Source organism: Eleutherodactylus coqui, chromosome 11 (genome assembly GCF_035609145.1).
Source record: "Eleutherodactylus coqui strain aEleCoq1 chromosome 11, aEleCoq1.hap1, whole genome shotgun sequence".
NCBI classification, from domain to species: Eukaryota; Metazoa; Chordata; class Amphibia; order Anura; family Eleutherodactylidae; genus Eleutherodactylus; species Eleutherodactylus coqui.
The window spans coordinates 121,913,775-121,939,623 of NC_089847.1; the positions used below are offsets into that span (position 1 = coordinate 121,913,775).

A 25,849-nucleotide genomic window follows, 5' to 3' on the forward strand; every position below is an offset into this window, starting at 1 on the left:
ATAACTGATACATCATATTACAGTGGAAAGCATTTCTTTTTTTATTGCAGTTTAGAATCAGTGAATTTCTGAGGATCTGGAAAAAGCGTCAGTTTTTATGATAAGCGGTGATAAGCGGCTGTCTTCCATTGAAATGCGCGTGACTGTATGGAGATGGTATGTCTATGGAGATTGCACTGAAAGACAGGAAATCAAATACTGGAGAGAATCATAAAAAATCATGCAAAACAATCAATCCAAACTTTACAAAAGGGGAGTTCACTTTAAATAGCTGAGCTCCTTATTGGGCGTTTCCCAATGTAACCGTGCCATATTTCGGACTACGCAATCCACTGAGATGCTGCACAGGTGACATCCGAGAAGGGACTCTCCATTGTCAGTCTGGTGATGGGCTGACAATTTTACGGGACAGCCCTGGGTCTAAGGGCGCATTCAGACGATCGTATATCGGCTGGGTTTTCACACCCAGCCGATATACGTTGTCCCTCTCTGCAGGGGGAGGAAGCTGGAAGAGGCGGGAGCAGTGTACTGCGATCCCGCCTCCTCTCCACCGCCCCTCGCCACTATTTGCAATGGGAGGGACGGGACGGGGCAGAGCTACATCTGGGGACTCAGCCCCGCCCCCTCCCATTGCAAATAGTGACAAGGGGCGGAGAGGGGGTGGAAAGGAGGCGGGAGCTCAGTGCACTGCTCCCGGCTCTTCCAGCTTCCTCCCCCTGCAGACAGGGATGACGTATATCGGCTGGGCGTGAAAATCCAGCCGATATACGATCGTGTGAATGCACCCTAAAGGTGGAGGTGGCCATACACAAGATAATAGTTGTCCAAAATAGCAAATTTTGGTTATTTTCCGGGCACCATCACAAAAAAAAGTGGAGCAAACAATTATTCACGATGACAGACCATCAAACATCTGATCCATCCTGTTGGAAAAATTGTCCAACTGGTCAAAATTTCAAGTGTATGGTATGATCTGCTGAAACCTCAGTGATCATTTGCTGTAATGGTCAAATCAGTCTATGATAACATTAAAGTAGTAATTCCTCTGCCCTGCTCCCCCAACACTCCTGTTCCTCCGCTGGTCTTCATTTCCGAGTGCTTGTCTAGACACAGGGTTATGTGACCACTAGAGCAGAGCAAGTAATTGGCTCCACCCGGAAGTGAAGACCAACGGGGATCGGCCACCAGAGGAACAGGAGTAGCAAGGGCCAGTGAGTATTACCTACTTCATATGACTACACCACTTTGGACCTTTTGCCTCCATGGACAATCCTCATTATTGTTGTTGGTGGGATCATTCGTACGAATAATCCCCATGGACTATCATGGTCTTAAATGTATGACCAACTTAAGGCTTCATGCACATGACCACATTAGGCCGGGTTCACATCTGCACTGGAACCTGCATGCAGCGGTTCCATTATAAAACAGAACCTTCAACCAGGGGATTCTGGGGCAAGTTTTTATTTTTGATAGGTCAGGCCCTTTTATGCTAAGCCAATAATAGTGCCCTTCCCACAGTAACAGTGCCCCTAAGTATCCCTCTCACAATAATAGTGGCCCTGCTTGCCCCCACTTAAAGGGAATGCAGGAGCATTATAACTATTAATAATGCCCCTTTTATAATAATGCCGCTTCAGTAATAAGGCCCCCTGTTATACCGAAAAAAATATATACTCGCCTCTCTCCCCCTACTATTCTGGTCCGTGTTGCTCCAGTTCCCCATTCACTTACTGGTAGTGTCTCGTGCCTACTACACCCGGCATTGGTGTTGGTAGGTGATTGCTAGTTGTTACGTGGTTGTGCTACCCAGTAGTTAGTGGGAGACCAGGGCGTTCAGGGGAGTGAAACGGCTAAGTAGAGGCTGTTTCTTTCTCATTTTACCCCATTCCCCGCTGCCCCTGTGGGACATGTCTTCTGCCTCGCAGATTGCCAGAACAACTTCCAAAATCTGGGACTGTTCCGCCAAACCCAGGACTGTAGGGAGTCATGGGTGTAGCCTAACAGAAATGGGGAGAGGCTCCAACTTGTAGCAAAATTTAGGTGCAAACTTTTGCCACAAGGTAAGTAACCAATGGGTGGTGTAAAGACAGACAAACCTGTCCACGCCTCTAGCAAGATGCACCAAATTTATCATCGTGAGGTTGGATGCATAGACAGGATTAGTACAACTGCTGGACACACATCCCATCTTATCTACAAATGAACACCCCATCAACTCTTACCAAAATAATAGTTCGCCATGTAGCCGGACAGGTTAAACCAGTCATCAGTGCGGAAACTTAACAGGAGAGCGTTCCCCGTGGAGATGATGGTTGAGTTGGGACCACTCCAGCAGTATGTGCCCAGCATTGGCGAATCTGTTCTGCCCCCATCGTGGATACTAAGGTAGTCATACAGGCAAGTGCTGGAATACTCCATCTCGAAAGTTGTAAAGTTCAGGACAATCTGTTGATGTCAGCATTATTATATATTATTATATTATATATTACATGACTATGGCATTACGGGTGGCATTTTAAATCTTTTTTTTAATCCCCATTCAGGACTTCAATTTACAAGCATTTGATTGTTTATACAGTGTAGTGCAATACTATAGTATTGCAGTATACTGTATTTTGACAGGTATTCTATTAAGACTTGCCACAAGTATATGTTAATAAGCAAACTATCATGGCAGATCTTCAAAAGGCCCCAGGCTGCCATGATACCTGAGCAGCATCCTGTAATCTCATCACATGGGACATCTGAATTGGGACATTAAAATGCTGCTGTCAGAATTGACCGTAACATTCAAATGGTTAACAGATGCAATTGGTGTTATTCCTGATCACGGATGTTGCAGGTGAGTGTCGGCTGTCAAAGACAGCCAACACCCACTATTTATAAAGCTGGCTTGGCTCCCAACAATGGCACCCAAGAAAGGGATTAAAGGGGTTTTGCAGCCTTACAAAATTCATGAACTATACTAAGGATAGTCCATTAATATGAAATTCATGGGAGTCCAACTTCTGGCTCCCCTGTAGTTCAGCTAATTGAAGGAGGTCCCCATGCTCCAGCAACTCTGCTTCTCAGTCATTGCTTACTTAGCACAGTGCCGTAATTTTAGCAGAGGCTGCGCCTTGTATTACATTTCAGAGCAGGTCAGTCCCATTCAAGTGAATGGGACTGAGCTTTAATACAGGACAGAGCTACTTCCAAATGTATACAGCTGTGCCTGGTGAACAATGGGAAGTGCTTGGCCATCTTGAGTCATCCAATCAACGATGTTGCAGAGAGTCAGACCCTTCAGTGATCTGATTCTAATGGCCAGAACTAAGGATCGGCCATCAATTTTATACTCTTGCAGAACCCCTTTAAGTTTTATTATGGACAGAAACTGTTGTAAGGGACTGGTGGGACAGAATATGTAAGGAATTAAGTGATTATAATATATCTTACCTGATAGCCTTCAGGAGCCCATATGGTGGTGATGCAATCTGACAGGTTGGGATAAGGACTTGGGTAGCCGGGAGATGTGATAGTGCCGTTATCGGTGGTGTATGTACCACCGCAGTCCACTAGGAGAAAGGGAATAGCTAAATATGAAAAGGAGGACTTCATAATATCCCTTTAAAGAAATATAACAGGAAACATAAAGAGGGTATAATCTGAATATCCATAGAATAGGTGATAAAAGTCTAATTGGGGGGGGGGGGGTCTCACTGCTTCCTGAAAATAGGGGTTCTGTGTACCCCCTCCTCATCACCGTGGGCTTGCCACACCCTTCACAGTGAGGAGTAGATTGAATGGAGCAGCAGTTGTGCATGTGCGGTGCGCTCCAATAATTTTAATAGGACTAGGGATGGGCCACATATAGCAGTTATATAGCACATCTGGGGCCCGACTTCAGCTGCTGAGGGAGCTGAAAACGGCCAACAGAGCAGGAGCGCTCCAAAGGGGAAAGTGCAGGTACTCTTTAATTCCTTCGACACACTAGCATATTTGGGGCCGTGTGCTGTCCGTGTTAATCCATAGATAGTAACAAGCCCCATGACTGACTATACGGCTATGCTCACGGACCGATGGTGAAAAAACTAATCACATGTCCCATTCCTGTCCATAACACGGATGAGAACTAGGGCATGCTAATGTGTGCCAATGTGCAACCTGTGCAGAAATCATACAGCACATGGAGGCCTAAGGGCTCACACCCACTGGCGTTTTTCTCCACTGCGCTGCGAGAGTAAAGGAAAAGTCTTGCAGCGCAGTGCGAGAAAAAAACCGGCATCACACTGGGATATCGCCAGTCTATTCAATGGGGCCAGCGGCAGTAGCACTAGCCCCATTGAAAAGAAATTGAGAATGCCGTGGACTTCTGCCACAGCTGTGACAGGAGTTTCCTTCATCCCCGTGGGGACTGCGGAAGTCCGCGGCATGCTATCGCATTGCTTTCAATGGGATCGGCACTGCTGCCGATGCCATTGAAAGCAGTGCTTTCTGGCAAGCCCCGCAGTATGATTATCGGGGAAGGGCTTGAAATATAAGCCCTTCCCCGATAATCATCAATAAGTGGTAAAAAAAATTACTCACCTCTCTGTTGCTCAGACGCGTCCTCCGGCTGGCTCCCCAGCACTGCTGTCTAGCACTTTCAGCAGGAGGGGATTTAAAAATCCCCGCCTCCTGAAAGGGCTGTGCTGATTGGCTGAGGGCTCAGCCAATAGCAGCTACTGCTTAGCTATTGGCTGAACTCTTAGCCAATGACAGATAGCCCTTAGCTATTCATTCATGAATAGCTAAGATAGTGGTATTCATGAATGAATAGCTAAGGACTATCTGTCATTGGCTGAGCGTTCAGCCAATAGCTAAGCACTATCTGCTATTGGCTGAGCCCTCAGCCAATCAGCACAGCCATTTCAGGAGGCGGGAATTTTTAAATCCCCGCCTGCTGAAAGTGCTGGACCGCAGTGCCGGGGAGCCAGCCGGAGGATGCGTCTGAGTGGCGGAGAGGTGGGTAATTTTTTTTTTTTTTTACCACTTATTGATGATTACCGGGGAAGGGCTTATATTTCAAGACCTTCCCCGATAATCATACTGCGGGGCTTTCCTGAAAGCAATGGGATAGCATGCTGTGGACTTCTGCCACAGCTGTGACAGCTGTGGCAGAGGATTCTTTCATTCCCGTGGGGATGAAGGAAACTCCTGCCACAGCTGTCACAGCTGTGACAGCTGTGGCAGAAGTCCATGCTATTCTCCCTATGTTTTGAATGGGGCTAGCACTGCTGCCGCTGGCCCCATTAAAAACACTGGCGACATGCCTGTTTTATGTAGGCGTCTTTCTTGCGCTGCGAGGCGAGAGTTTTCACGTGCTCTCGCACGCAAGAAAGAAAATATCGCCAGTGGGTGTCCACCCTAATACAGATATTAAAATCATCATTTGTCAGCAGCACTGCTCGATATAGGAACACGTATGTAATGCCGACTACAGTATGTCACATGCATATACAATAACTGCTCCATGTCAATGGGAATAAAGAGTGCCATTCCTACCATGCAGATTTGCATATATACTCCTTGTCAAAAACTATCCCTTCCCTAGAAGTCAGGATGGAATTAAACTTTCTCTGTGTGATTGTAATGTTGATAGAGGCTCTAGTACCCTGTTGTACCGCCACTAGCTTGGCTACAAGATGTGATATGGGCGTGCATAGAGGCTCTAGTACCCTGTTGTACCGCCTCTAGCTTGGATACAAGATGTGATAAAGGTTCTGTTTGGTATTCTGCGGCATATCTCTCCACATTTGCTATAATTGAGCCTCTAGATCATGCAAACTCGTAGGCTTTTGAATTTGGCATCCCAGATGATCCCATACATGTTCTATTGACGATAAATCTGGCAACCGGGCAGCCATGGAAGTGCGACAATGTTGTGGAGACATTCTTGTGACCCCCTTGTGTGTGTGGCTGGAAAATGCCTCTTGGAAGCAAGGAACAGGGACAAGGTTTAATAGGGGAGCTATCCAGAGGACTGATAGCTCAATCAGAAGCAGCGCCGGCTGTAGCACGGGAACTCCCAGGTTTGAGTCCTGACAGATTCTCTCTACTGGTGGTCTGTCGGGGGTCCTCAGCCCGGTTACCTTGTGTGCCCTCACACATCCACTGGTCCCAACACCTCCTAACAGTCTGGTCAGAATGGTCCGGTGGGGGACAATTCATCGATACGACCATCCAGCTTCTCACATGCCTCTTAGACTCTGGTAACGGGGTGAAATCTCTTCTCTGCATCGTAGAGGCGTCTAGTGGTCAACAAGCTCTACACAAGCGGAAAAGAGGTCACTACACACAAGGAGCCTCCGAGAGCCTCTTATAGGCCAAGGGAGGAACCAGTTTTAGTGCCTCTGGTTTACTGCCGTACATTTAAACGGTCTTGTCACCTGAGTACTGAATATGGGTTTTGGTCCAAACCCAATTGTTTGTGGCGAGCACAGTCCTTGAATACTAGCCTCCTCACCCTAGTGGTTATATTATTGTATTTGCTGCAGAACACCCTTGGTATATAGGAAAGACCATTCATCTAATCACCAGAACTCCCATCATTTGTATATCTGCCTGAGATGTAACTGCATGCCGAGTTTTGCAGCAAAGCGACAAGTTCTTCTAGGGGCTGTGTAATTATAGAAGTTGCTACTTCAATGGGAGTGTGCTCTATGGATGGGACGCCCCTCCAGGCCAAATTAGACATGCAAAGGTGACAAATAAAAAGCATAATAGAAAGTTGGCACCTGCCCAACTTTTAATCTTCGAGTACCTTTGTTATCGTTATACAGGGTCGGCCATAGAAAATTTGGTGCACCTACTGTAATAAACCTATTATTAGGCTGCTACAAGGACTACAGAGACCTGTATAGGACTGAGCTGGGACTCTTGTAACGATCTGCAGTTGTTGACCTCCCAGATCCGGCACAGGCTGAGGAAAAACTTGGTATATGTTGAGTAATAAAGATGTTCTGCCCCTAAACTGTAGACCAGTCTTACTGGAGCATGCTGACGTCCGGCAGGGCCACAGAACTGTATAATATATACTTTATGCTACACTTTTCTGCTTCAAATACCTAAACCATAGGAAGCCTTTAAGTCAATGGCTGCAGGAGGAACTTCATAAACAAACTCTACGAGCATGGAGCTCCCAGACCCCACCAGTAGAGGGAGCTCATGAGAGCCACACATCCTGTCGATTAGCACAGGGGATGTCTTGCTCTGTCCGTCATATACAGTAACGTGATACTCGGTACACTCAGCAGAGGTGGAAACATTAAATTTGTCGAACTGCAAGACAGCCTGTAAGACACAGAACAGACATTCAGATCCTTCTGTACTGTAAATAGCACAAATTAGGAAAGCATTGATTGCTCAATATTGGTCGGTCAAGATGAGCTGTTCTAGTTGGTGATCCATGTTAATACAACCCCTAATCGTCACTCCGGCTAGAGGAGGTCTTTAGTCTTCATTTTTAGATAGCGGGGGCAATTTATTAAGACGGGTTTTTCAAATACCAGTCTTAATATTATTTCTGCTGGCACACAATGGTTGGCACTTATAGTGAGGAGACTTATAAGGCCATGCATGCGCCTCTGGGAAATATAATAGGTGGTGCTGCAAAGGTATTGTTCCATCTTTCTTATTTGCATATATTTCCCAGAGGCGCATGCATAGCCTTGTAAGAATCCTCACTCACCTTCTAGGTGCTCTCCTTAAGGAGTGATGATACCCTTCCTGACCTTCTTCAAATATTATGCGCATTGTTTGCTGGGGGAAATCATTAAGAATGGCGCTTGAAATTACAATAAACTTCCCCTATTATGGCTAATACATGATGAGGAGCCTCTTCATATATTTTAGGCGCGTCTCAGTTCCTCTCTAAAGTATTCCAGTTCCTCTCTGGTGTATATTTATGGTATAATTTACGCCAGGTTCTGAGATAAATTACACTTAAAGTAGTTTTCCGGACTGCTGGTCTGTCCTCAGGATAGGTCATAAATAATTACCAGGGACATGCCACTTGGGATCCCTGGTGATGCACCAATCACCCGGCCCACTGTCAGTGCAGCGGGTCGGACGTGCATCATCGGGAACGGTGGGGGAAGTGGCCAGATGGCTTCAGTCCCATTGAAATCAATGGGAGTTGAAGCCATTAGTACACTCCCACAGCGTCCGCAGTGTTGGAGGCGGAAGCACCAGAAGTGTAAAAGCTGGCTTCAGCTGTCAATGGTTTCAATGGGAGTGAAGCTAACCAGCCATCCTACATCCTCCCCCACCTCTATGATGCACATCCGGCCCGCTACACTGACAGTGGGCATGGCTGATCAGTGAATTACCAGGAATCCCGAGCGGCGGCTCCCTGGCTATTTAACTATTGAGGATAGGTCATCAATAGTTTTTGAATTAAAAACCCCTTTTAAATGTAATGGTCCAGGGCAGCCATGCCTTCTCCCAATAAGCCACGCCCCCTTTTTGGCACAGACAGCCAAAAGTCACAACCCTTTTTAACGTAAGCAAGCCTTGCGCAGAATTTTGCGACTTTTATACTAGCGTAAAATGTTTTATGAATGTCCCACGTATCTTTGGTCATAAAATACAAGCATAGTGCCATTCTATATGCAGCTCCCACATATCACTATATATTGCCCAAATGATATGCTGCTAAATAATGCTCCCTTTAAGTGACCACAGAATACCGCCATATACAGTGTTTCCCATATAATACTGCAGGTCACATTACTATACCACCATATGCTGCTAAATAGTTTTGTGAGGTTTTAGTTTGCTACTGGGATTCCTGTTCTAGGTGTGCCCCGAGGAAACTGGGGCACTGGGCAATTGCCAAGTTCGGCATACCCTAAAGTTGGCCCTATACTCTAGTTGTGTTATACTAGAGCATTTATATACCATCACTATTTAGATTGAAGACCCAACAGTTTCTATTGCTTCACGATGACTAGTTATCGGTTTACCATACATACCTTATTTCTGTTGACCCTTACAAGCCAAACGCAGCTTGTAGTATCCTTGTAAGAAGATGTAAAGGTCCCAAAGTCCAAAGATCCATTGATCCCGGTTAACAAAAAACTGCAAATATCTGAAAAATGATGAACATTGGAAAGTTGGCCATCTAAGTCCCAGCTCTTCACTGGACCATACCACTTGTGATCCAGGGGGAGGACACCACTGAATTTTGCTAGATGATTAGATACTGATATTGTGTAATATCATGGGCTTATACTGTTAAAGGGACTATACAGAATTAGTGCTACATGGCAGCTATATTCTAAAAACAGTGCTACACCTGTCCAGTGGTTGTGTCCGGTTCCACTGAACTGAATAGGGCTGAACAGCAATACTGGACACAAGCTGTGGAATGCAGCTGCAGCTTTCTGTACAGACATTAAATGGAGTGTTCAATACAGAGCATTCTGAACAGCAGTCATGTAACTTCTCCACTAGATTAATTTGTTATACTGGTCATATGATGAGGTCATGTGACTACTGTACAGAATAATCTAGAAAACTCTCTCCAATAAATGGACTAACCATGTATAGATTGACTCTCTGCCATATGTATGGCTTGGGGTATGCAGGAGGAGCGGCAGAGTGGGTATATGAGTTCTAAATATTTAAAGGCTATGGACACCATGTTGGGGGGGGGGATTTTTGGTTCTCTTAAATGCATGTATTTTGGGGTGCCAATTATTTTTATAATGGGGTTTGTTTAAAGATTTTGCACCATGTCTTCTGCAGCTTCTACATATCACTGTATATAGAAACTGCAGTCTAAAGGCTCCTTCACACGAGCAAAAGCATATTTGCAAATACATAAGCATAGCGTTTTTGTGGAACAATCAATGCTTTTTTTGCAGACGCATCAGCGTATTCTACTGCACATTTTGCGCCCACAAGGCATGTTCATTTGCCTATGGTAACAAAGATTGAAATGGCTAATTAGTCTGAAGAGTCCCCGATGTGTTCCTTTCCCAGCAGAATTATGCAGCGTATCGCACATCTCCTAGCGTGCTCGCATTTGTGCACCCCCCCCCCCCCCATGGGAACCTTTGGTGTGCAGATGCGCAGGAAAATAGAGCATGCTGCTCACACAGGCGTATGTGGCCCGCATATTCACGCACGTAATACACATACATGTAAGATGCATGTTTGCTGCGCATCTTAAATTCCCATCCCCCATATTGGTACGTAATATGCACCAAAATTGGACTTGCTGCTTTTTTTTTCAGGTGCATGAAAATAATGCAGATGAAAGATGGCCAATAGAAATAATTTGGCTTTTAGCACGCGGGACACATACGCCTGTGCGAGTGTACCCCAAGTCTCGGGCTTCCTACACCCGTCTGGTATCGCGCCCTCCAGCACACTTTTTACACGGGGAGTTACGACACGTTTTCCTGTCAAAATGCCTCCCATCCCTTCATTAAAGTTGCGAGACTCCAGCATGGCTTTTAGCCGTGCCGGAGGATTGGAAAGGGTTTCCCATTGTTTTCGGTGGGAAACCTCGCCACGCACTCATGTGCACATCAAACGCCGGGCAATGTGCTTTTTGGACCCATTGAAAACAATGGGTGATGCGTTCCAAGGGAACGACCAAAGATAGGACAGGTCAATTTTTTTCCCGCACTGTGGTGCATCTTTTTGCGAGCTTTGTGTGTTACGCATTGCAGAAATCTTGCGTGATTTTTTTTATGGCCGTGTGAAACCAACCTTAGTAGGATATGTCAGTGAGGCGGGACTGACAGCTTAATTTTCAACCCTTTTCTCTTCTTATCAGCAAAGGGTGCTTGTGGTCCCAATGATTATAGGCCCATTTAGACAACGATTATTGCTCAAAAGAGGTCGCTCAAACGACTTTTAATCGATAATCGTTGTGTGCCTTTAAGCACAAGGTGATTGCTCAAACGTTGAGTGATCACCTTGCGCTCCGAGTGGGAGATGCAGAAGACAAGCGGGGCTGCTCGTCTTCTGCATCCAGCTGTTCTCTGCTCGGAGCGCCTGGCTGTTATACAGTCGAATGCTCCGAGTGGGGTAAGCAGAACACAGCTGGACCGCTGTGTTCTTCATACCCCGGCTGTTCCCGGAGCGCTCAGCTGGTATACAGATGTGCGCTCCATGCAGAGTATGAAGAACACAGCTGTATCAGCTGTATCCGGCTGTGAACTCCTGATAAGGCTGATCGCTGTGTTCCAGCATGCTGAAAGACAACGATCAGCGACTGCCTAACGAAAACAGCACGACATCAGTGCAGTTACACACAACGATTAGTGCTCAAAAGACTGCTTTTGAGCTATAATTGTTGTGTCTTAATGAGCCTTATCACTCCTGCGCTTTCAGTAAATTGAGGTGGAGCGCGCCAGAGATCTCTTCCGGCAGCCTACCTCCATTCACAGTGAACAGGCAGTGATTCATATATTAATGACTGTCTGTTTACACTGAGCAAGAACTTGCTTATTAGTTGCATAATTTCAGTGAGCGCAAACAAAGCAACTAATGAGAGATTTCTCGCTCAGTACCCTGTCAGATCTCACATTTTTACTCAAGACAACCATTGGTCAAAATCGGTCGCTTGGTAACATTTTGGCCATTAGTCGTCCCATGTAAAAGTACCTAAATATAAATTTTGTTGTGGTCATACATTAGCTGATATGAAGGTGCAGGAGAGGAGAGAGCAGAGGGAAACTAAGGCCAGCCTCACTGACGGATCTCCTACTGAGATAGTGCCTATAGACAGTGATGTGCAGAAGCTGCAGATGACAAATAGTGCAACATTTTTAATGAAACCCTATTGCAAAAATGATTGTAAGCCCAAAATTCAGGTATTTATATGAAAAAATGCCCACAAACGGGTCCATAACTTTTAAACAATATACATTTGTAAGAGCTTGTTTCTGTGTTTGTATGTAGTGGATCACGTACTGCAGTTGTACAACGTCTTCACTTTAGAGACATCTAAGGGGCTCAGTCCGTATCTCTGTCCTATATCTACAGCCTGGTCTGGTTTAGGATTGAGGCTTGGCTGGCCAGACGTGTTAGAGAAGGAAAACCTGTAAGGACATGGAAACAATCCTGAAGCATCAACTGGTAAAGCAAGATGACTGCATCACAAAAACATCTTAGAAAGAAGCCAACATGTTTAGTGGTCATGTTTAAGAATGCAAAAAGTAGCAAATTTGGGTAAACACAAATTGCCGAATAGTGGGAGTCTGACCACTGGGACCCTTACTGATCCTTAGGTAACCACACTGGCGAGTCCCTCAATTCTGACAGCAGTGGCCACATATGCAAACCACCATACCTTTTCACTTCACTGGGGACTGCTGGAGATAGTCGAGGTCCCAATGAAGTGCATTGGAATGCCAGCAACCTCTGGCATTCCAATGCCCTTCAGTGGGACCACCGAAGATTTCCGAGCGATTGAATTCAGCTCTCCTGTGGTCCCATTGAAGTGACTGTCATGGTGGTGCGGATGTGCAAAGACCACTATCTATTTTGGGACATGCTGGAGGAGATTCCTCTGGATTGGTAAAGATCCTAGAGGTCAGACTTCCACCAATCGGCATCCTTGATGGGAATACCCCTCTGCAGATAAGCGAGCAGGAAATGCCAATCAACCACTTTTCCACATCTCGTGTGCCATATGCAAGTTAACTGTAATCTGTTTGATGGGCGATCTTGCAGCTTGTACTAGTCTTGGTTGTCTCTGCACAGCCCTCCTTGCTGAAAGATTGGCGTCTATCATCCAAAAAGTCAGCATAGGGTCTATCTAGTGTTGGCAGTGGTTTATGGGCCATATTTCGGTGACAGACTTCCTTTAAATCTCTTTCCTCTTATCCATGAAAAAGTAGAACCCCTTACCCTGTAGAAAGTATGTAGACCTACAGTGAGTATCTTACCTTCCGTAGTGCATGACTGATGCATAATCATATGGTAGATTCATGTTGTTTGTGTCCACCTTACTAAATTCACTCCAATTATCTGCAATAACATAAGAGGAAAGTTACAGTAAAAAGTTCCAGGAATATAATAGTTACTGAAGATTCAAAACAGATTTGTATCTAGTTACATCACAGCAGTCTAGTTAAATAACAATTGCCTAAGTAGGGTCGCTTTTTTCAGGGCAAGGTCTCTACTAGTTAGGTCAGGAATAGAGATGAGCGAACGTACTCGGATAAGCACTACTCGTCCGAGTAATGTGCTTTATCCGAGTACCGCTGTACTCGTCTTGAAAGATTCGGGGTGCTCCGCTGCTGACAGGTGAGTCGCAGCGGGGAGCGGGGCAGAGCGGGCTGGAGAGAAGGAGAGAAAGATCTCCCCTCCGTTCCTCCCCGCTCTCCCCTGCAGCTCCCCGCTCCGCAGCGCGTCCCGAATCTTTCAGGACGAGCAGAGAGGTACTCGGATAAAGCACATTACTCGGACGAGTAGTGCTTATCCGAGTACGTTCGCTCATCTCTAGTCAGGAACTATTAGGGCCAGTATAGGGATAATTACGTCCGGTGTTGCATCCAATATGAAGTGTTTTTTGGAATTGCCTGCCTTTTTAGCACCAAGTGGTTCACAATCGGGAATATGGGATATGAGGTTTAAAAAACTTTTCCAACAATCCGTGAGTACAGCCCATTTGGGTTTTGCTACTAAACTATAATGGGTGCTTGTTATTATACTACTTATAGACTATAGCTTATTCTGGTTCCCTGCTGCTTTGATATCTGGCTGCTGTCTTCTTACCTACTGACTTTGTCAAAAACTGTTTGTTACCATTGCCTTATCTTTGAGAAGTGGGTTTTAAATCTTATTAATAAATTGTGTTTTATGCGGGTATATTTGATGCAGTGATGTGCAATTTATGAGACCTCTGGGTAGTATCTATCATTGGCAGTGATTTTCTGAGTCGTTCCTTCCCTGTGGCGGAATTTCATGGGAGAAAATGTAGATGGTAAGTAGATTACGCTACATTTGTCTTGGACTGCCATTGGAAACCTGAGGTCCCCCTTGGTACCAGGGCAGCCAAAACGGAAGTGTAAGTTTGCTATACTGGTGACTAGACGCAGGACGAACAGAAATGAGAGAAAATGAATGGAGCCCCTCAGACTGAACCCACCTCGCAGCGGAGCACCCGTCCCGAAAGGGACGACCCCACTTTTTCTACGAGTACAGGTCGGGGGTCTGAGGGGAACAAGAGTACTTACAACTTAGGAACAAACAGGCTGACAATAACTGAAAGACAAGAACAACAGATTACCAGACAGATGCTAGCAGGGAACAAACCCAAACACAGAAGCCAGACACACAGGAGCTCTGAGCAGGCTGACTGCTCAGGGAACACTGAAAAATAACCAGCAACTCCCAGCCAGGAAGAGCTGAATTATATAGGGAAGAGAGAGAAGCTGACTGGTTGACAGAACTGTCAGTCATCAGCCACACCTCACTAACAGCTGCAGGGCTAATTAACCTGTACTAGTAAGCACAGGAGATGATTACCCTAATCAGTCAGTATAGAACCCACAGAAACAAAGGTGTTCAGGCAAAGACTTGACTATGTGCTAGCTGTAACGTGACAGATGCTCCTATGACCGATGAATGGCGTTTACATGGGTACAAAAGTTGGAAGGCTTGTACCTTCATTGATGTATTGCCAATTGACATCAACATGATCTTCACGGTCACTTCGGCTCTGCTCATGGTAAAAACCTAGTGCATGCTCGATCTCATGCTGTACAATTCCTTTCATTATACAACCACCATTCATTAAGGATAACGGCTGATTTCCCCCAACTTTCCCTATTGAGGACCAGCACCTGATGGGAAAAAATGCAACATTAAAAGTCTAGCACAACGATGTAATAACTGTCTTATGTTTTGATCACATCTATGTTGGAGTTGGAGACTTTATCACAGATTCTATTCTATTTGATAGGCACCTCAGTGGGACTTGACAGACCCCATTATAAGGCCATAGGATGATGCATGTAAATGGAAGTCACAACACAGACTTAAACGGAGTCTTAATTAACCACTTAGGAAAGGTCAGTAGGATAATTTAGGTCTCTAGTTATATGCAAGGGATAGTAGTTTGGAAAGAACAGTAGATTGGTTGGACACCACTGATCTACGGTATTTCTGAGTCAAGAGGAGTAGTGCGTGGGAAAAGTGCCAAGTAAATGCCCCCAAACTATTGACTGGGAGCCAAAAACCTGCATGACACCTTTGTGGATAAACATAAGAAGACTGACCCATTTCCACTCTAAGAGCTGTACTAAAAAAAATGAGGATTGATGTTAGGACTGAGGATGAGAGCGGTACTGTTTACTTGATGTTGGGTTAGATCACTCCAGTTTTGGTGCTCCTTTAAAATTGTCACTATTCAACTCTAGTAAATAAAGACCAATATGAAAGTAGTTCTGCTTGTGTCATAGAAGGCAGTATTATACCGGTACTAGTTATATTATTGCACATAGGGAGCAGTATTATAGTAGTTATATTCTTGTACATAGGAGGCAGTATTATAGTAGTTATATTCTTGTACATAGGGGCAGTATTATAGTAGTTATATTCTTGTACATAGGGAGCAGTATTATAGTAGTTATATTCTTGTACATAGGGAGCAGTATAATAGTAGTTATATTCTTGTACGTAGGGGGCAGTATTATAGTAGTTATATTCTTGTACATAAGGAGCAGTATTATAGTAGTTATATTCTTGTACATAGGGAGCAGTATTATAGTAGTTATATTCTTGTACGTAGGGGGCAGCATTATAGTAGTTATATTCTTGTACATAGGGAGTAGTATTATAGTAGTTATATTCTTGTACATAGGGAGCAGTATTATAGTAGTTATATTCCTGTACATAGGGGGTATTATTATAGTAGTTATATTCTTGTACATAGGGAGCAGTATTATAGTAGTTATATTCCTGTACATAGGGGGTATTATTATAGTAGTTATATTCTTGTACATAGAGGGCAGTATTATAGTAGTTATATTCTTGTACATAGGGAGCAGTATTAGAGTAGTTATATTCCTGTACATAGGGGGTATTATTATAGTAGTTATATTCTTGTACATAGAGGGCAGTATTATAGTAGTTATATTCTTGTACATAGGGAGCAGTATTAGAGTAGTTATATTCCTGTACATAGGGGGTAGTATTATAGTAGTTATATTCTTGTACATAGGAGGCAGTATTATAGTAGTTATATTCCTGTACATAGGAGGCAGTATTATAGTAGTTATATTCTTGTACATGGGGCAGTATTATAGTAGTTATATTCTTGTACATAGGGGGTATTATTATAGTAGTTATATTCTTGTACATAGAGGGCAGTATTATAGTAGTTGTAGTTATATTCTTGTACATAGGAGGCAGTATTATAGTAGTTATATTCTTGCACATAGGAAGCAGTATTATAGTAGTTATATTCTTGTACATAGGAGGAAGTATTATAGTAGTTATATTCTTGTACATAGGAGGCAGTATTATAGTAGTTATATTCTTGTACATAGGGGCAGTATTATAGTAATTATATTCTTGTACATAGGGGGCAGTATTATAGTAGTTATATTCTTGTACATAGGAGCAGTATTATAGTAGTTATATTCTTGTACATAGGGGCAGTATTATAGCAGTTATATTCTTGTACATAGGAGGCAGTATTATAGTAGTTATATTCTTGTACATAGGAGGCAGTATTATAGTAGTTATATTCTTGTACATAGGAGGCAGTATTATAGTAGTTATATTCTTGTACATAGGAGCAGTATTATAGTAGTTATATTCTTGTACATAGGGGCAGTATTATAGTAGTTATATTCTTGTACATAGGGGGCAGTATTATAGTAGTTATATTCTTGTACATAGGAGCAGTATTATAGTAGTTATATTCTTGTACATAGGAGCAGTATTATAGTAGTTATATTCTTGTACATAGGGGCAGTATTATAGTAGTTATATTCTTGTACATAGGGGGCAGTATTATAGTAGTTATATTCTTGTACATAGGAGCAGTATTATAGTAGTTATATTCTTGTACATAGGGGCAGTATTATAGCAGTTATATTCTTGTACATAGGAGGCAGTATTATAGCAGTTATATTCTTGTACATAGAGGGCAGTATTATAGTAGTTATATTCTTGTACATAAGGGCAGTATTATAGTAGTTATATTCTTATATATAGGGGGCAGTATTATAGTAGTTATATTCTTGTACATAGGAGGCAGTATTATGGTAGTTATATTCTTGCACATAGGAAGCAGTATTATAGTAGTTATATTCTTGTACATAGGGGCAGTATTATAGTAGTTATATTCTTATATATAGGGGTCAGTATTATAGTAGTTATATTCTTGTACATAGGGGGCAGTATTATAGTAGTTATATTCTTGTACATAGGAGCAGTATTATAGTAGTTATATTCTTGTACATAGGAGCAGTATTATAGTAGTGATATTCTTGTACATAGGAGGCAATATTATAGTAGTTATATTCTTGCACATAGGAAGCAGTATTATAGTAGTTATATTCTTGTACATAGGAGGCAGTATTATAGTAGTTATATTCTTGTACATAGGGGCAGTATTATAGTAGTTATATACTTGTACATAGGGAGCAGTATTATAGTAGTTATATTCTTGTACATAGGGAGCAGTATAATAGTAGTTATATTCTTGTACGTAGGGGGCAGCATTATAGTAGTTATATTCTTGTACATAGGGGGCAGTATTATAGTAGTTATATTCTTGTACATAAGGAGCAGTATTATAGTAGTTATATTCTTGTACATAGGGAGCAGTATTATAGTAGTTATATTCTTGTACGTAGGGGGCAGCATTATAGTAGTTATATTCTTGTACATAGGGGGCAGTATTATAGTAGTTATATTCTTGTACATAAGGAGCAGTATTATAGTAGTTATATTCTTGTACATAGGGAGCAGTATTATAGTAGTTATATTCCTGTACATAGGGGGTATTATTATAGTAGTTATATTCTTGTACATAGAGGGCAGTATTATAGTAGTTATATTCTTGTACATAGGGAGCAGTATTAGAGTAGTTATATTCCTGTACATAGGGGGTAGTATTATAGTAGTTATATTCTTGTACATAGGGACAGTATTATAGTAGTTATATTCTTGTACATAGGGGGTAGTATTATAGTAGTTATATTCTTATATATAGGGGGCAGTATTATAGTAGTTATATTCTTGTACATGGGGCAGTATTATAGTAGTTATATTCTTGTACATAGGAGCAGTATTATAGTAGTTATATTCTTGTACATAGAGGGCAGTATTATAGTAGTTGTAGTTATATTCTTGTACATAGGAGGCAGTATTATAGTAGTTATATTCTTGTACATAGGAAGCAGTATTATAGTAGTTATATTCTTGTACATAGGGGGCAGTATTATAGTAGTTATATTCTTGTACATAGGGGGCAGTATTATAGTAGTTATATTCTTGTATACAGGAGGCAGTATTATAGTAGTTATATTCTTGTACATAGGGGGCAGTATTATAGTAGTTATATTCTTGTACATAGGGGGCAGTATTATAGTAGTTATATTCTTGTACATAGGAGGCAGTATTATAGCAGTTATATTCTTGCACATAGGAAGCAGTATTATAGTAGTTATATTCTTGAGTAAATGTATTTAGCTTAATGTCTACTCACCCTGTCAGAACAACAGTTGAATACAATTGCAAACTCACAACCACCTGACCTGCACATTTTAGCAGGACTTATTTAAGAAAAGTTCCCAAATCAAACTCTGGAGAGCCAAAATCTCTGGCAAAATTATACTTGACATCTGTGCAATTCTCAAGACAGTGACTATAATGATTCAGCTTTTCTGATCAGCAAGTTCTATGTAGCTTGGTACATTATTGGGTAATTATATAAATATCACCTCTCTACTGCCTCTCTATAGCACTGTTGCCTCTTCTGTGGCAGGGGGACTGTGTGTGTGTGTGTGTATATATATATATATATATATATATATATATAAATAATGCATTAGTATAGAATGACATTAGCACTGCTTCCATGGACATCTCAGACAGTAGAATGTCTATAGATTAACCTCTTGTGTTCTACTCCTACCCGCTTCCAGAGTGAATATTAATATAGTCTTTCTCCGTGGTTCTCTCAATAAATTGGATGCAAGTTAATGCTGTGAAGGTCTGAAGGGCCGCAGTAATTAGTTTTTTATTTTCAGTGCCTGGAAGCAAAAAGATATAGAAACCTATGTAAAATGTACTATACAGGACTGCTTGAATATTACTCTTTGATTACCTACATAAGGGTTGTCCTTTTACCTGGACAAGGGTTCCCTTTACTTTTCTATATCTAAGTACGATGCCCTAAATACCCTGCTGGACGCAGACTGGCTCATTGGGGCTTCCAGCAACATAAGTATATACAGATGTTAGCAACAGTTTGTTGCCTATATTTCAGCACTGACCTCAGGGAAATGGCAATAAATAGTGTGTGCCTTAGGTCGCCTGCAGACGGCCGGGTCGGATCCTGCTGCGAGAATTCTCGCAGCAGAATGTGGACCCGTGCACCTGTACAGCCCTGCGGCTTTCCTGCTCCTGGCGTCTCCTCTCTGTGCTGTGTGCCGGCTGCCGGCCAGCCAGCACACAGCTCAGAGCAGTGCCGGGCCGTCACCACTGACGGCCCGACCTCTGCAAGACCAGCACAGGAATAGAACATGTTATCTAATGCAATCCTATGCAGGCGGGCACAGGCGAAAATTCTGTGGGAAATCCTGCCGCAGAATTTCTGCCCGTGTGCAGGGGGCCATAGGAATATTTTTATCACATGTCTCGTCCCTTTATATTGGAAACACCCCAGCCTAAAGCATTTGCTTGGAAAGCAGCATTCCCGCAAGTCAATGTCAGACCTTTTAACAAGCCTTGTAACAATGACTGGGAATATAAGCCAAAACCATAGTCTTCCCCAGAAGGAAAACACAACCATGTACAGACAGACTTTTTCTCAGTTTTGATCTCTCATTAGGGTACAGTAGGTTGCTGGCTTGGCAAGGTGAGAGGCCCATGATCTATGTCAACAAGAACGTGGTTTATGATGTATGTCAGGGAAGGGTATGGTCCCAGTGGAGCATGCATGGTCTCATAAGTCTCCTCACACCTGATGCTCTCTGTAAACTCCCAGAGAACTTGCATGGCCTTATAATTTTTCTTACTAGGTTCAATCCCTGCAGTCCCTAAAACAGTCTGCTTGTGCATGGTTATCTTTTCTTCTGGAGAAGAATCTGGCTTTGATTTGTACTTCCAGTCATTGTTACAAGGCTTGTTAAAAGGTCTGACATTGACTTGCAGGAATACTGCCTTCCAATAGGTGGTATAGTTCAATCTTTCCATTTGCATATTTCCCAGAGGAGCATGTATGGCCTTATAAGCCCCCCTGTCCACGGCAGCGATTTCGCCAGCAAATCACGCCGGCTGAAGCTTTCCATAGCGTTGCTACGGAAAGCGCCGGCCCCGTGTCCACAAGCAGAGAATCATTGCGATTCTCTGCTCGCGACGGGCAATTTGCAGCATGCTGTGAATTGCCCCGACTCTCCGCGGTCAGCCTATCTGTCAGATAGGCTGACCTGCGGAGAACCGTATGCCGACTCCTGCTCCCGGGCAGTTGCTCCCGTGGCTGAGATTCACCGCGGATATCGCAACGCCCGTGGACAGGGGGCCTAAGTCTTCTCACCAGGTTCTCTCCCTAAGTAGAAACCATGCTCTCCCTGACCTAATGTATAGTTTGTTTCTAGAGTCTCCTGGCCATACCAAAAGAGCAGGCAATTATGATTTCACTGCTACACTGTGATGCTACAGGTTGTACGGGGGTGTGTAGCATTTTATTCAAGGCTCTTACTTCCATTGAAGTATCCCCTGCAAATGCTATAAAGTCCATGGAGGATGGGAAGGGGGGGGGGTGCGTGCCTCAACTTGACCACATTTTTCTACAGCTTTACCAAACTCCCACAGCAAGCAAAGGAGGGATCCCTTACCCATAAAACATGCCCTTTTGTGCCAGGTCTTGGGAGGGCAGTGATACACCCCAGCTTTTAGTGTTACCCCTCTTTACCTGGCTACTATTTGAAATTATTGAGTCTGTGAGATTATATATATAACCTCAGAAACTAATATGCCAAGTCACAGTTCTGGCCTTGACTGTTTGTTCTCATTAGAGACACCTGCTACTGATTCCACACTTACTGTAATCCGAGGCTAGACTGTAGGGCACCTTCACCACGCCATCCTTAGACTTAGTCCATAGACAATCAGTGCACTTTGTGGCACTGCGTCTTGTGTCCATCACAATATCTCCATGATACAACTTGACTGTGGAGTCTAAATAAGAGTATGGTGAATATGCATAATAGGGTGGAGCACAATTTTTCCTGTATGTTCTGAGAAGAAAGGATCATTTGTACCTCTGTTGGACCTTAATATTAGCGAGAAGACATCGTCAATCTCCTCCTCCTCTTTGTTTGGTATTGAAGGATCTGATGGATGAAAATTATATTACTTCTTATTCATTTTTAATTATATGTTATATTATGGCCTGTAGGAGACCCCCATTGCGGTGCCCTTCCTCGAAAAAAAAATATTTAAAGGAATTTCTCATGCTTCATTTCATCAAGGCTTTCTTTTGTTAGAAAAGTTTTGGGATGACAATAGAGTAGGTCAATGCTAAAAGTACATCCTAAAAAAGCACTAATCTTTAAGACATGCAAAAGAGATCTCTCATAAGTCATTCAATTGATCCAGAAACTAGAAAAAAATGAAATTATTTGGCAAGAATGGGTCCATAAGGTTTATGACACAGAGACCTATTCTTTCTAAATACCCTCTTTCTATTGACCTCCTAAGATGACGACAAATTAACCTTCACCAGTATAAGGGCTTTCACAGGACAGTTTTTATGCCCAGCTTTTTGTGAGCCAATACTAAGAGTGGAGAGAAAGTATAATGGAAAGATTTGCACGTCTTCCGTATTTTGGACCCACACTGGTTTGGGCTCACAAAAAACTGAAAACAAAAACTGTCGTGTGAAAGTGCACTAAGTTGCATTCACATGAATGAGTTTCTTGCGCGACACACAAAACTGGCATTGAACCAGACCACATTGCTTTCAATGGGTTTATTTACATGTACAAATCTTCTCTTGCAGCATCAAGCTAGAAATATCGCAGCATGTTCCATTTTTCTACAAAGTTGAATGAAGTAAGAAAAAACGAACCCGCGCTCATTTATAAAAGAATCACTGGATGGCACTTCCGAAAATGCAATCTTCTTTATTGTACAACGCGTTTCGTCTACATAGAGACTTTATTGCATTTTCGGAAGTGCCATCCAGTGATTCTTTTATAAAGGAGCGCGGGTTCGTTTTTTCTTACTTCATTCAACTTTCTTGACTCAGTTCCCGGTCTGGGAAACGGAGGATCTGCTCAGCTCTCCTGCTTCTTAGCCCAGCAGGATTCTAGAAATATCTGGGGATTGTTATGTAAGCTATACAGGATACTGTGTGCTAGTAGAGACCCTTTGCAGGGCTCTGCAGCACATCGGGTAAGTTACACCCATATATGTTTTATGCAGTAAATTGGATTTCTGTACTCCTTGGAGCGCTACTCTCACCTTATATTTTGTTCCATTTTTCTACAAGTCTGTAAAAATCTCACCCATTTTTTTTCCATTGGATGAGAAAGAGAAAATCACATCGCACTTATATGTACATAAAAGGGTTATGTGGGGGCGATGCAATTTAAAATCTTTCCTACTAAAAACACATGCGATTTTTTTTTTTAATCCCACATGCGTGATAATCCTATGTTCAGCGATGCGATACAACTTTCTTGAAAATCACAATGCACTGACAGTGAGCATGATGACAAATTTACAAGCATAATATCGGTCCGAGTTTCTGTGCCCCAAACTACCCGGGATACAGGTAGCAAGGTAAAGGTAAAGCCCCCTGGTGCAAGCACCGAGTCATGACTGACGTGCCATGGGGTGGTTTGCCATTGCCTTTCCCAGTCATTTTACCGACCTCGGAAGGCTGAGTCAACCCTGAGCCGGCTACCTGGACTCATGAAGGTGTATTCACACAGTGTGGGAATAATGCTGTTTTTGGCACGATTTTTGCAAAATCATTGCAAAATGCAGTGATTTTGCAAAGATTGGCGGGATATTGTGTATTTTTGCCACAATGTGTGAATAACAGATAGTTGATAAGAGCGGCCTTTTTCAATATATGAACTATTATATCACACAGGATCACTTCTATGGTCTATGGGGTCACATTCTGTACAACCAATTAGCTGCTGTGTAATATAGATCCCAACAACTCACCATCTAACGGCAGCCTGCTTGTCAGCTGCAAAGTAAAAGAAGATGAGAATAGTAAGAGTCTTTATACTAATAATCAAGTTTATAGAACTTACAATTCCCGTTGGGTTGGACTTCATTATTATTTTGGACATTTCTGGAACCCTTTAAACCAGGAAGGCTGGAAACTGCGCCTGATCATGTAATAGCCAAGAGAAGTCAATGGGAATGCGCACTGTGTATGTGCGCCTATATTGAATGGGGCCTATTTGTGTTTGCGAACGATCAAACAATTGCAACTTCAAGTGTTCTGTGGGGACTAAAGAAAAACGTAAAATAAAGGGTTTTTTTTACATTTTTTTATATGATTTAGAAAAAATATTTAAAAATAAGGAAAACCCAACTTTTTCTAGTCACACAAAAAAAAAAAATATTAAAATATCACATTGTTAATTCTGCATGGTGAATGCAGTCAGAATTAAAAAAAAAGGTCATATGTGCGCCAAAATGGTATCAATGAAAACTATGGGTCACCTTGTAAAAAACGAGTCCCCATACAGCTGCACTGATGAAAAAAAAAGCTGTGGCAGCAAAGGATGTGAGAGAGAGCAATTTTTTTTTAAAAAAAAGGAATCTAAAGGCCTAAAGATAACCCTCCAACAGGGGCGTAACTATAGAGGATGCAGGGGATGCGGTTGCACCCGGGCCCAGGAGCCTTAGGGGGCCCATAAGGCCTCTCTTCTCCATATAGGGAGCCCAGTACTATGAATAAAGCATTATAGTTGGGAGCCCTGTTACAGGTTTTGCATTGGGGCCCAGAAGCTTCAAGTTATGTCTCTGTGCAGCATGGTTTAGGTATGGGTACGGGTACAGATACAGATAGAGGGGGGGGGGGGCAGCTCACCTTTTGCATTAAAGCCCCTGAGCCTTTAGTTACGCCCCTGCCCTCCAAGAATGGCGCAATTGCATTATATTATATATAGTGCATGAAATTGTACTTTTAAAAAGTACACCTTGTCTCGTATAACTTTATGTCACTAGAAAAGTAAAAAAAGTTATCATTTTTTTGAAAGTAGGGAGGAAACCTGAAAATGAAAAAAAAAAAAACGCTGCAGCAGGAGGGCGCTAAAGACAGAAATACCCCTTTACTCTCCCAGAGGGTTGCATGACCCCGTACTCACCGGAAGAGGATTGGAAAGTGCTAGAAGCAAGATCCAGATGGGGATACGACTGTGCATCGTTCTGCTTCATCTACCAGCGATCGCTGCAGGATCAGTCTCTCCATACCGGCCGCCTCCTGCCAGCCCTGATATACGGGCACACCTACCAGCTGCCAAGGTTCCTTATTGATAAGCATGCTGGCACTCACTGCACAGTGTTCACTTTTTAACAACTCTTTGGAAGACCTTGGCTTAAACAAATATCCCAGTCATGAAGGTGTTTCCATCATCAGAACGGTTAGCGTTATTATCTACATGGCATAGGAAAGATTTTGGAAAGTTTGATTTGCATATTTGTGCAAGAAATGAGAGTTTTCCCTCTGGACATTGGACATCTTGGCATTGGGCAGATCATCCAGAACAAGAAGATGGTGCAGCGAGGAACCTTCATAATCCCTTCTTATAGGCAATGGGCATCCGAGAAATGAGAGTGAGAACTACAATTTCCAGCAGAGCTCAAGTCTGATTAATAGAAAGAAGACCAAAAATGACCATCTGTTACCTTCTCATCTATTACCTCCATTCATCCTCAGTGATAACAACTTTTAACACCCTCTCTAAGACGTTACCTGAGCCAATTTCACCTTTCAAAACCCGCTTCTAGTTAATCCTAGGTTCCCAACCTGTGATACACTATCCAACCCAAAGTAATTGGCCACCTGAGTAAGTATCAGAAGTAGTATTTATTTCTATATGTTAATACTTAGTGGGGCTCCTTTGGCCCTAATGACATCAGATACTCTCCGTGGGATACTTTCTACTAATGTCTGATACATTTCAGCTGGTATTTCCCTCCATTCATCCAGCAAACGTCTGGCAAGTTCTCTCAAAGAAGATGTGCTCTTCATATCTACTGACCTCAAGTTTCAGTTCATCCCAGACATGTTCAGTAGGTTCAGGATGGACTCTGTGCAGCAGGTCCAATCATGGAACATCCATATCCTCAAACCAATGTAAAAGAGCGTTGGATGTGTGACAAGGCGGGTTGTCTTGTTGGAAGTATGGCCGACCATTCCCAGAGTATCACCACATTGTCAGCAGCACATTATGGTCTAGAGCACAGGTGTCAAACACAAGGCCCGCGGCCTCATTTTCTGTGGCCCGCAGGCTATGCAGTAAGTTCCCTCACTCCTCCGTGCTGCTGTCAGTAGGCAGTCTGCTCTCGGCTTGTTCTGTCTACTGCAGACAGTAATAGAGGAGTGCCGATAGCAGACTGACAACGGCCGCGGAGGAGGGAAGGGGGA

At 42.9% G+C, this 25,849-nt stretch overlaps 1 protein-coding gene across 1 annotated transcript; it reads right to left on the reverse strand.

The window, feature by feature from the left end:
- Positions 1 to 87: 87 nt before the first annotated feature.
- Positions 88 to 24,626, reverse strand: LOC136581834 (hatching enzyme 1.2-like). Its single transcript, XM_066582465.1, has 13 exons — positions 24,567 to 24,626; positions 23,410 to 23,434; positions 21,492 to 21,563; positions 21,274 to 21,408; positions 19,142 to 19,259; positions 14,656 to 14,834; positions 12,933 to 13,014; positions 11,956 to 12,083; positions 9,000 to 9,115; positions 7,092 to 7,317; positions 3,442 to 3,560; positions 2,226 to 2,448; positions 88 to 176 (listed from the first exon to the last, which is right to left on the reverse strand). The coding sequence occupies exons 1-13, from the start codon at positions 24,621 to 24,623 to the stop codon at positions 163 to 165; spliced, it is 1,494 nt and encodes a 497-aa protein (XP_066438562.1). The 5' UTR covers positions 24,624 to 24,626; the 3' UTR covers positions 88 to 162.
- Positions 24,627 to 25,849: the final 1,223 nt, after the last annotated feature.

Coding starts and splice junctions, on each gene's coding strand:
- LOC136581834 (XM_066582465.1), bottom strand. CDS start 24,623: ATGCACAGTCGTATCCCCATCTGGATCTTGCTTCTAGCACTTTCCAAT. Junction 19,260..21,273: donor CAGTCTAGCCTCGGATTACA/GTAAGTGTGGAA, acceptor TTTTGCTTCCAG/GCACTGAAAATAAAAAACTA. Junction 13,015..14,655: donor TTGGCAATACATCAATGAAG/GTACAAGCCTTC, acceptor ATGTTATTGCAG/ATAATTGGAGTGAATTTAGT.